Source organism: Arvicanthis niloticus, chromosome 13 (genome assembly GCF_011762505.2).
Source record: "Arvicanthis niloticus isolate mArvNil1 chromosome 13, mArvNil1.pat.X, whole genome shotgun sequence".
NCBI classification, from domain to species: Eukaryota; Metazoa; Chordata; class Mammalia; order Rodentia; family Muridae; genus Arvicanthis; species Arvicanthis niloticus.
In genome coordinates this window covers 42471154-42483256 of record NC_047670.1, presented here as the reverse complement: position 1 = coordinate 42483256, position 12103 = coordinate 42471154, and the positions used below count along the sequence as shown (strand labels likewise).

General features: G+C 36.2%; 1 protein-coding gene across 7 annotated transcripts in view; it reads right to left on the bottom strand.

Moving 5' to 3' along the window:
• Positions 1 to 12103, bottom strand: part of Phf20l1 (PHD finger protein 20 like 1) — a 70816-nt gene that overhangs the window by 23432 nt on the left and 35281 nt on the right. For all 7 annotated transcript variants that reach the window (XM_034516050.2, XM_034516051.2, XM_034516045.2 and 4 more), the window contains 4 exons: positions 9998 to 10186; positions 9579 to 9788; positions 3122 to 3178; positions 1849 to 1956 (listed from right to left, as the gene is read on the bottom strand). In XM_034516050.2, the coding sequence (XP_034371941.1) occupies positions 1849 to 1956; positions 3122 to 3178; positions 9579 to 9788; positions 9998 to 10186 (564 nt within the window). The remainder of the gene's footprint in view (positions 1 to 1848; positions 1957 to 3121; positions 3179 to 9578; positions 9789 to 9997; positions 10187 to 12103) is intronic.

The window sequence follows — 12103 nt, the reverse complement described above, 5'->3', positions numbered from 1 at the left end:
CCACAGGCTACAAAGCAATGTAGCTGTGCAACAGACCTCTCAAACTGTGAGCTAAAACAAACCTTCTCTCCTTTAAGGTGAAAGTATTTTCAGGTACTTACCATAAAAGTTGACCAACACACAGATACTACTCACTCATTTATAAATGAATGTGTGTAGCTGTGTATCTGGGTGCAGACATGTACACATGCATGATGAGGCCAGTGGACTGCCCTGAGTGGCATTTTCAGGATACTATTTACTTCCTTTGAAATAGGCCTTTCCTAGAGCTCACCAATTTACCTAGAATGGGTGACTGATTAGCAAGCCCCAGAGATCCTCCTGTGTGTTCCTCAATGCTGGGATTACAAGTGTGTGCTACCATATTTGTGTGTGCTCTGGGAACAACCTTAGGTCTTTATACTTGCAAGAAGTATACAGACTGAGCTGTCATCTCAGTCCTGCCATTCATTCTTTGAGGTATAAGGTATAACTAATGATGTATTTATTTCTAACACCTTATTTATACTTTACTGTTTTCTAATTTTCAGCTCAATTTGAGGTAGATGGTTAATTCACATTTATGTTTTTTCCACTCCTACTTAGGAACCTATACTCTAGTCTACTATTTTTTGGTATTTATATAACAAATATTTTTATTTCATTTTTTTTCCACAGACAGGGCCTTACACCATAGCTCTCATTGTTCTAGAATTTACTATTAGCTCAGACTGACTCCAAACTTGTATAAATCCTCCTGCCTCAGCCTCTTGACTGAGTTCTGGGACTACTGGTGTGAGCCACCATTCCTGGCTTAGAAGTCTACACATGCAAACTAAACTTCTTAGGACTTATAAGCAATCATACAAGGAAGTCAAAGTAATGAACTGTAAGTATTTACCTCTCACTAAAAAGCTAGTATTATATATTGTAGTTTCTATTAATTTGCTTTCTTATCCCTACAAGCTGTTTTGTAAGATCAGTGTTTAGATTGATCACACATTTACAGTGTGTTTACGCTGCCTTCTGCATCTTACGCTTCCTTCTGTCACCATTTTTCTTATGCTTTTAAGTGCATCTAGGGTTTTCATTGGTATTCATTGGTACCAAATTCTGCTGGTTCTTCTAAAAGCTATCTTTTTCTATTATCCCGCAAAGTGAATTTAAAGGACATTACAATTGTGGGTTTAGAATTTCTCCTTTATTTTGGCTTTGTAGAATTCTCAGTTGATATAGTATTTGCACATCAAGCATATAAAATCTAGACATCATAGAGTAAATCTGCAAATCCAGCGCTGGGGAGCATTGACAAGAAGATCCCAGAGGATACGTGGACAGCTAGTTAGGGTAAAATGATAAACTTTGGTTTCAATTTCAGTAAAGGATGCTATCTCAAAAAAAAAAAAAAAAAAAAAAAAAAAAAACAGAACAGAACTATAGATGAAGACACCATGTTGACCTCTGTGCTCCACACATTCATGGACAGACCAGTGAACATATATGTACATGACTATACACATGTACACATACACACACACACACACACACACACACACACACACCACAGAAAAAAAAGAAAAAAGACCATGTGCATATATATACATACAAGGTAGAGGGGGAGGAATCTCCATCATGTTAGAGGGTTTGTGGTCATAGTACTTACTTCACCATATGTTAGAGATAAAAGTTTCTAGTCATTGCAACTTACTTTACAGAGTTGTATGTTTTTGAAATGACAAGACAAAGAAAAGTTTCAGGAACGTCTCAGTTCTCAACAGCATGCTGATTTTATTATACCTCTATTTTGTTGGGAAAAAACAAGAGTTGAACAATCTCAAAATACTAGGAAACATATCTTGGCAAACTTACCATGCTGTTTAGATTTCTTTTTCTTCTTCTTCTTTTTCTTCTGCTTTGGTTTGTAGTGATCTTTGTCTCGCTTCTCTTTTCTCTCCTTATCCTTTTCTTTCCTTTTACCTAAAATAAATAAAAGCAAATCCTTCAATAATTGTGAGTGACTCTTAGTTGCTCCTTTGTGGTTACCCTCAAAGCAGCATTTATGTTTTCATCAGTGATTCCAGTCACCTGCCCAGAGTGGACGGATTCAATTAAACTGTTCGTGTCATGAGTCTGGAACTCTTGCTTAGCTTATTGGACTATAAGAGGGGATCTTCATTAGCAGTGTTGAAAAATCCCAATTCCTGACACCTTAAAGTTAACACAGACAGTAGTTAAAATCTTTAAACGCGTAATTGTCTAAAATTCCTACTATGTGCCAAGAAGTTAAATTCCATAATTTAAAAAGACCTCACTATGGAGAATCAGCATTTCTATATATAATTTATTAATGTTTTAGAAAATTTAAATAAGATGGATGGCATTTTGTCTTCAGAAAAGAGAAACAAAATTAATCAAATTAATCTATACATAACTCCTTACATATTTAAATACCTCCCCTGTGCATACATGAATGGCAACAAGAAAGAAAAAGATTTTATTCTATTCTTTCTAAAAAGCATTTCTTTTCTTTAATCATATGTACTTTAAAGAAGATAAATACATGTTTGAACAGTATATTCGAACATTGTATCAAAAATTATAAGTGAACAGATATTCTACAAGCTACTTTTCCAGCTCAGAATGAGTTAGCCCACAATTTTCCAAGTATATGTAGTCAATTTTCAGTGACTCCAACTAGCAAATCTAAATAATACTTATTACCCATTATTTCATTACTTTTAGTCTTTACTCAGCATTAGGTAGAAATGACAGTGAAAAAGTCAGTATCCTTTTAATAAGGCATACTGAAGAATGTTATGAAAAGAATAACCATATTAATATATTGCCCATTACTCTTAAGTCTCAAAAATCTTAGATGGAGGCTATTTTTAAAGAGCTATCCATAGTTTTAACCAGAGACGTTCAGAAGCAAAGAACTCAGAGAAACATAGACTCTCTATAGAATATGAAGTACAAGCTATGCACTGGAGACCTAGTGCATATGAAGCTGACTAACTGCTAAGCACAGAAGCAGATGATCTCAGGCACCTTAAGGAGCCCTAGCAGGGAAGAGAAGACACAGATGCTGTCCTCTCTGTCAAGCTTTCTAGTCTTTTGCTTAAAGATTACTTTCTGTCCATACCAAATGCAGTGGAGGTTTTTTCTTCCAATTTCACTTTTTTTTCTGTTTTCGATATTCCTGTGGGTTAGGGGGATAAGATGTAAGTTTAGGCAGAATAATAAAATTATTGTACAGTTTCTAAAATTACAATTGTTTCCAAAACTTTAAATAGGAATTCTCCTCTTGCACAATTTTATTACCTGAACTACAAATAAAAACTATTCAAGGAATACTGGTGCTTCCTCATACCACCTGGGTAGAATTCTTGGCCTCCATGATTTGTTACTTTTATGACTTGAGTATGTGGTTTAATGCCTCTGTACTTTTGCTTCCTTATTGTCGATAAGAGTAAGAATACCTACCACTGTTCTTTTAAGATTATATGAAATCTATGTAAATGCTTTGGTCAGTGCTTGGTAAGTGTGTTGTTATTTTACTTTGGGGGGTAGGTATTTTGAGGCTACACTACTTCAAAAATAGCATAAATGGGGCTCTAACCAGAAAAAGAAGTTATATAAAGGTTCCTGGCCATCGATGAAGGCTGATGCAGCATCACAACTTTAAGCAACTCTGAAGGTCTTGGCAGTCTTTTGAATGGTCGGCCTAAATACCACTGCTTCTTCTGTGACAACCTGGTCATAACTATTCTTCAGAGCATCCAAATGAAATACTCAAATTCATGGTAAAGTATATTAGTTTTCAATAACACATAATGGTTACTTTAATAACATATAAAAGCTAATATTTGACCTCTTATTTCCTAAAATAAAGTTATACACGTGAATTCTGGGACATGTATATCACTGCATAAATCTCAAATTGCTAGGTAACAAAAAGGACCAAAACAATGATTTTGCTAATCACTTTTGAACTACATAAATGTAAAATGCAAAGGTACACATATACATAAAATATACCATATTAACAATATGTATTACCTAGTAGTCCAAATTATATTTGTAAATATCACACTTCACTAACTATAACTAAAACAACAGATTCCCTTAACAAAGCTTCCCAATTCTGCTCAACATTTCTTAATGTCTTGATGGTAGCTCAGGTTAATCTAGTAAAAGAATCAATTTATACCAATCATGTCAAATATTTTATATTTTATTCAAATACTTTATATAGTTTTAACATAAAACTATAAAGAATATCCCCCTATTTAAGAGCAACAAAGGCTCTATGAAGTTTCAGATTAAAAAGACTGTTGATAATCATACTGATTGTGATAGAAAAAAAAGACATCACAGCAAAGACAAACACAGTAATATTTCCCACTTATCAAGACAATGAACACATTTATTCCTTCCTTCTGCTGACTACTGGACCATGGAAATTGCAAATGTAATGTGGTTTTTTTTTTTAAACTAAGAAAGCATTCACAAATCAAACAAAGGGAAAGTGCTGCTTAGGTCTTACTGGCAGTACAGCATGAAAGAGAGAAGTTTCCAATGTCTCTGTCTCTTATGTTCCTAATCTAGAGGGTTGGATCTCCAGAACTAGGGACTGCTTATGGTAAAGGAGGGGTGTCCAAAAAAAAAAAAAAAAAAAAAAAACCATCAAATTGCTTATTCAGGGAGTTCTGGTAGGTGGTGCACAGATAATAATGGCCGAGGGCCAGCACTGCAGACCAGGTATAGCACAACAGAACAAACATCCATTCTAAGTGGTTCTATGAAAGCAAGCTCCAGAGTGCACTGGCTTCCTGCACAAGACTTCACAGATGGCCGGTCAACTTTTAAAGCAAAACTGGGAACCTGACAAGGGGTTGCTAACATTTTATACAAGAAAGCACATTAAAATAAACACTTAGATCTCTAACACTGGTGAACTGTTTAGAAGTACATACAAATAAAAAACAAAAGAGACCCTTTATTAGAGTTCAACCTAAAAATACAATTGGGTTTAAAGATATGATTGTTAATAGTTCACCATGTGCTGCAATTTCCTAAATATTAGGATATTAGTATAAAGACGGTCATCTTTAAATTTTCTCAAGAGGACATTTTCTTCAAATAAACTCTTGGAGCCACTGTAATAAAGAACAAAAGCAACAGTCTACCCAGAATTCAATAAGAAAAGTAGAATCCTGATTACTCTCCTACCCACAACTGTAGAGTGAAGAGCATTGAGTAAGTTCTCCAGAGTGCTACAAGATGCAATCCTAGAGATTACAGAAAGCCCAGCTCGTGTGGTGTGTGTGTGTGTGTGTGTGTGTGTGTGTGTGTATGTGTGTTCGGAGGACTGAAGTGATTACAGAAAACACAGTTACAGCTTTGTTTTGAATAGCTATGTAAACTACATTCAGAAGTAACTTTAAAAGGCTGGTAAACAGTGACTATAGAGTCAACATCAAATATTGGGATAGAAAGGAATGCCATCTAAAAGGTGGCCACAGTAAGAGCAGATAGACTGACTGAAGTCTTTATTTAGAGAAGCTAAAACCTATCTCTGGCTTCCTTGGTGATAACGCCATACTAAGCAGACAAAGTAAGCCCTGGACTCATTACAGAGGACCCACCGGAGTCCCATGTCCTACTTTCCTAACGGTGACATAAACATTTGCCTGTTTACTATTTCGACATTTCATTAAAAATTGTCTTATAAATTCAAAAAATCACATCTAATTTCATTGAAAACTAAGCTAAATTTACCAAAAATTGAGTGCCCTACTAATGTACATTCTGATATTATAAAGATACAGTGTTCATATGCTTATCAATTTAATACTTGCATACACATTAACTAAAATATTCTACAATAAAACAAATATTACTTTATATTTTCATACTAATTTGCTTAAAAATTCAAAAATAGGAATATATTATGATGAGCCTTCCAACACAGGACTAACTAAAAATGTTGAGAATTATATTTATATAATATACTAATTCCAACTCATTCCAATTTTGTCTTAATGGAGGCTGCTAAGAATAGTCACCATTTTAAAACTATTGGAAAATTGTAAGTGAAAGCTAAAGTGACCATATCACAATTTTGACTTCATAATTACATGATGAATGATACAATAAACAAATCAATAATTAACGCTTTAGAGCTGGAAATAGCCACAGACATTACCTACTATAAAGTTCCCATTAGAAATGTATGAAGGAAGTAGTTCATTTAAACTCTGCTGAAAAAAAGAGAGAACAGAGGGCAAGCAGAAGTTTCCTGCTATCTTAGCTAAGAACACACCTCTTCCTCTGCCTGAGGCCTGCATGTCTCTCTCTCTCTCTCTCTCTCTCTCTCTCTCTCACCTATCTATCATCTATCTGTCTGTCTAGTGTGTGGTGCTGTTTGTGCGCCATAGTGCACTTGTGGAAGTCAGAGGACAACTTACTGGATGCAATCAGTTCTCTCCTTCCACTATGTAGAGCAGGGGCCTAGAACTCAGCTTCCCAGGTGTAGGAAGCACCTCTACACAGAACCACCTCCCCTTGTCCTACTTTACTCCTCTTAAGGATTTTACATCTTACACTAATTAACTTTCATTTATATGTCTAGTTCAGCTACTAGCCTGATTTCCTTCTAGATGCTGAGCTTCCTGAGTATAGATTCTGTAGCTCAACACTCTAAGCACTTCACCTTAATGACAAAACTTAAGACAGGACAAAGACACCCTCAGACCCAGGTCAGGAAAGGTTTCTTTTGAAAAGGATTCTTGTTGACCTTTTGAGTTCTATGGACTGTATCTTGGGTATTCTGTACTTTTTGTTTGTTTTTGTTTTTGGCTAATATGGTGAGGATGTGTCAGTCCCACTGGGAGGGAGAAGAAACCAATCACAAGTGGGGAGGGAGGGAGAGACCTCCTGGGAGGGAAAGTGGATGGAGGTTGGGGGAGAGGGGACCCTGATCTGGTATTTGGTGAAGGAAAAATCTGAAGCCCTGAGGGCCAGCAGAAAGAATTGGAAACAGGCAACCTAGGGAGGTAGGAGACTCTTGGTACTCAAGGGGAGGGACCTCAGATGAAATGATCTACAGTAGGGAGAGGGAAAAAAGAATTACTGTCTGAAAGAACTGCAGGGATGGAAACGAAGAGGAGCCTGAGGAAAAGAAAGTCTAGAGACAGGCCCAAAGTGGGATCCAGCTCAAGAAGAGGTCCCTAATATTACTGAGGCTGTGGAGCACTCACAAAAAGGGACCTATCATGACTGCCCTCTAGAAGACCCAACAAACAGCTGAAAGAGTCAGATGCAGATATTTGCACCCAACCAATGGACAGAAGCTGCTGATCCCTGTGGTTGAATTAGGGAAAGGCTGAAAGATGCTGAGGAGGAGGGCCATCCTGTAGGAGGACCAGTAGTCTCAACTAATCTGGACCCCCGATATCTCTCAAATACTGACCACCAAAAAAAGCAGCATACACCTGCTGTTATGAGGCCCCCAATGCATATACAGCAGAGGACTGCCGGTTCTGTGTTCAATCTGAGATGATGCACCTATCCCTCAAGAGACTGGAGGCCCCAGGGATTTTAGAGGTAGGTGGGGTGGGGGGTAGCCTCGTGGAGATGGGGGGTGGGTTGCAGGTAAGGGCTATGGAACAGTTGGAGTATGGATGGGAGTGGGGGATAAAATCTGGAGTGTAAAATAAATAAATAATAAAACTTTCACAATTGAAAGAAAGAAAGAAAGAACAAAAGAAAGAAAAGAAAGATAGATTCTTTTTTAAGAAACCTCATCTATTCTGCCTCCCAGAGAGTAAGAGAAGTAAGATTTCTTAAGCTGTATCTCTTCCTTTGATTCACTAGCTGTTAGAAAAAGCATTCTAATTATAACTCTAAAAACAAAGGTGTTGTTTTTTAACTTTTAGAAATGTATCATTTGTTTTCTTTTCCTATGATTTTTACTTTTTGCTAAACTGGGCAGCTACAGTACACCAAACCTTAGAGTCAATCATGTTGGCGTCCATGCTAGTGGAAGAATATAGACCAATTAGTGCAAGCTCATAATCTTTGTTGGAAACACAATTAAAAGCAAAGTTTAACCTGGTAAGAGTCCCAAGTTATGCTAAACTATTTCTCAGTTAACATTCTCATCAGTCTAAACTGTCTAGGAGTTCCAAGTTTAAAACGCTGCTAATACAATCCTTGTAAATAATGCTTTGTAAAGAAATATTAAAATAGAAATGGAATTTATTTTGATAATTAAATAATTATCAAATAATTAATAATGTAAATAATGCTTTGTAAAGAAATATTAAAATAGAAATGGAATTTATTTTGATAATTAGGATAAACACTGGCTAAATGTATGAACACTCATACTCATTTACATGGGTATAAAAAGAACACAAACAAAACGTACACATCAACATAGGAAACAGAGAAACACAAAATAACTTCAAAATAGGGAAGAATGGTTCGGTAACAATAGTAAGAAAGCCAGATATGATGGCACATGCTTACAATCTCAGCACTCTACAGCAAGAAAACCAAGACTTCTAAACCAGCCTGGGGTATATTATTTTGTTCCATACTCCCTGGACATAGTGAGATTCCATTTCAAAAAAAAAAAAAAACCAGAACTATCACCACAAAAGAAATATACTAAGAGAAAAAGCATGCAGACCACATAGAAGTTCAATGAAAGTGAAACAAATGGATAGTGCTTTAAATAAAATAATGGAACATAAATTTTATCACTTTCTTCAAAAGGAAAAATTCAAAGGAGTCATAGAAATGAATTAAAATCTTACTTCATCCAATTCAAATACTGTCTGTGCACTCTACATGATCAGGTATATACCAGTTTTCAGTAGCTAACTTAAAAGCATGCATTTTCTTGTTTTAAGCAGTTATCTAGACTGCACGAACTGAGGTAGGAAGCCCTGGCCTAATTGTGGGCAGCACCATTTCAAGGGCTGGGTCCTGGATTGAAGAAAAAGGAAAAGGAAGCAGGACAGAACATCAGCACTCATCCATTTCTGTTTTCTGTCGACTGTTCCAGCCATTTTTACTAGGATTTGCTAGCTCCAGGTGCAGCAATACCACATTTTACACACACATTAAAAAAGCAAAAATGTCAGGCATGATGGTATATGTCTTTAATCACATGACTTGATGAGCTAGTGTGTGTGTGTGTGTGTGTGAGTGTGTGTGTGCACGCGTGCACGCACATGTACGGGGGGGGCTCCCCCTTCTTAGAGAAGGGGAGAGAGGAATGAGGGGGGGATTTGTGTTAGGGGTACTAGGAGTGGGGGGGCTGATATTGGCAAATAAAGTGAAAGAATCATTAACTTTTTATTAGAAAGCAAAAGAAAGTAGAAAAAGCGAATGAAGGAAGAAAAAAAAATGACAAGAAATATGTCCAGAGAATGCTGACAATGGTCATACAAAAAAATTTTAAAACAGAGAAATTCCATCCAAACACAGTAACTACCTAAAAGTTCTTAGTAGAGGGGTTTTATATGAATCTAAGTGAAGTTGAGTATCAAAATGTTTATGCTAGACTTAACCAAGAGCTCCCTTACCTGTGGCTGCTGCAGCTCCTTTTATATCACTCACTACTTTGGAGGCGGGATTTGCTAACAATGGTGTCTCCTCCTTTAATTCCCTGGTACATTCACCACCAGGATATGATGATTCTGGAGTTTGACTTCCTGTGACTTCTGAACCACAACTTAAATCAAGAGGGAGGCAGGGTCCTAGCTTCTGGAGTGGCACATATGCAATAGCAGGCACTATGTAAAATTAAAAAGAAAAAACATAGTATTAACACAGAGAAACTGGTTCAGTTCATATCAATGCAGATCACTGGTATTTATACAGAGCCTGGCAAAAAGAAGGCACCAGATAGGTTATCTGTAGCATATACAAAATGCTTATAAGTCAAGAGACATAAAAGAAAAAAATTCAAATAATTGTTCTATAGGAAATCAATATACATTACCCTCTGGTATTGAAGACTCTTGCTGATTCTGAGAACCGATGGAGAATACTTTGCCATCAGTTGCTGAAGAGGAAGAAGAAAGCTTTTCTAGAGAATCATCAGGCATGGGTAAGGTGGCTAACCGCTGAGATCTTCTTCTTCTCTCACTATGCTTGCAAGGTCTAGGGGGATTCACAGGCTGTGGAGAACCTAGAAAAAGATCTTCAATGTTCACGAAGCAGATACATACCAGGATCATCTTATACTTTTTAAGGAGATAAACAAGAAAAAAAATGAGCCATATTCTGCTCTCTGCTGCTGCTATTAAATAACCACAAGAAATGGCATGTTCCAGAGGCATTCAAAGGCAAATAAATAAGTAAATAAAATGTTTCCTCGTCACAAAAAGAGTTAATCAAAACTTCTAAAATCTAAAACAACTAGAATTCAACGACAGTAACATGGAAAGTTAATTTCCAGTAGCTCTCCCCAAGTGTGAGACTAGAGTTAGCTCTCTAATTGTGGATTCTTGTGTCAACTGCCATTTTGCCTCCAAGAAAGTAGTCTCTATATAAGCAAAAAGTAGGGGAGGAAGGTGGAGGGAGAAGGGAAAGGAGGAAGCCAGGAGAGAAACTCTTGCTACATAGCAAACACTGGCACTCTAAAGGGAAAGGAAGCAGGGCACGGGGCTCTTATACACACTGTATAGTTGCTGCTTTGCTTTCCTTCCCCAGATGAGCTACTGTAAAAAACCTACCCCATTCTCATACTCCCACATGGATTTTTACAAATATAAACCTGGGGCCTGATTCATTCAAAAAATTGAATACAAACAAACCAAATGCTTATTATGGCCAAATTAGTTATTATTTAGTTATGACACTATTTTCCCTTAAGTAGTTTTGTTTTACAGCTAATTGTAACATTTATTTGACGTTTAGTGATGTTAACACAAATGTTTCGATAATTCTTTAATGCTTGAGAGTTCTTTTTGAACTAGGAACCTGCTGAACTATATATTAGGTAGGACTGTACAAGTTAATATATTACTAATTTAGAAAGAAGTTGTTTAAGGAAGCTGATGTTTTAAGTTTTTAAGGATAACTGACAATGAAAAATAATGAAAAAACAAAAAGGCATGAAATAATGGAGAAAACCAAAGGATAACTGTAACTTATGATACTGTGGTTATATTAATATATAAAACAACTTCAAAATAATGTTTATTTTTGTCATGTGATAATCTAGTGACTAATACTGACATTCTTTCATAATGAAGTTTCAGAGAAAAGAATTTTCAATTCCCTTTGTTTCTGCTTATTCAAAAAATAAAAACTGATCAAAATTTGAGGTATGTTCTTTAGTGATAAACGTGAGAACTGAATGAAAAACAGGTATTTTTGATGAAGCCTTCCAAATGCCAGTATCATTATTCTGAAAGATGCAATACAGAATGTTTCACAAGGAAATGTGTCATCCTTATTTCCTGATAACAACACTGATTTACTTGTTGAGTAAAGGAGTAAAATACAAGTGTCACCTAACTAGTGACTCTTCCCATAGCTGCTTCACATTTATGGGAAACTTGGTTATATAAGGACAAGCCTTACCTTTTTGTTAGCCAAATCTGGGTAGAAAAAAAAAAGATTTTTCAGAAGACTAACACTTGATAGATTAGTACTGTAGCAGTTAAATGTTATAACAAGGAGGCATTCTCCTTTCAATAAGGGTGAGACTGGATTCAAGGCTGCCTTGTTAACAAGAATAAATGGAGTGTACTCAGAGGTCTCCAGGTAGAGGAGACACCTCCTACCTGGTCACATGAAAACATGGACTAAGGGTCTTTTTACAGTTCTTTCTGTTTCCAGGGGTATTTTGTTTGTTTGTTTTTTTGTAATGAATCAGGCCTTTTCTTATTAGTTGAGGAGCGTGAAACTACAGTGGAATTTGTGTCACTCGATGGCAGGACTTCTTAAGGAGGAGTACAGACTTGGAGCAGTAAAGCAGTAGAACTGTCCATGATCTACTCCTGAAATAGTTTTAAGCTTTCTCTGTCATATCCATTTTTAAGTTTTTAAAAAGCAACTTCATAAAAAACAAGATAACTACAACAAAACTGTTTTGACT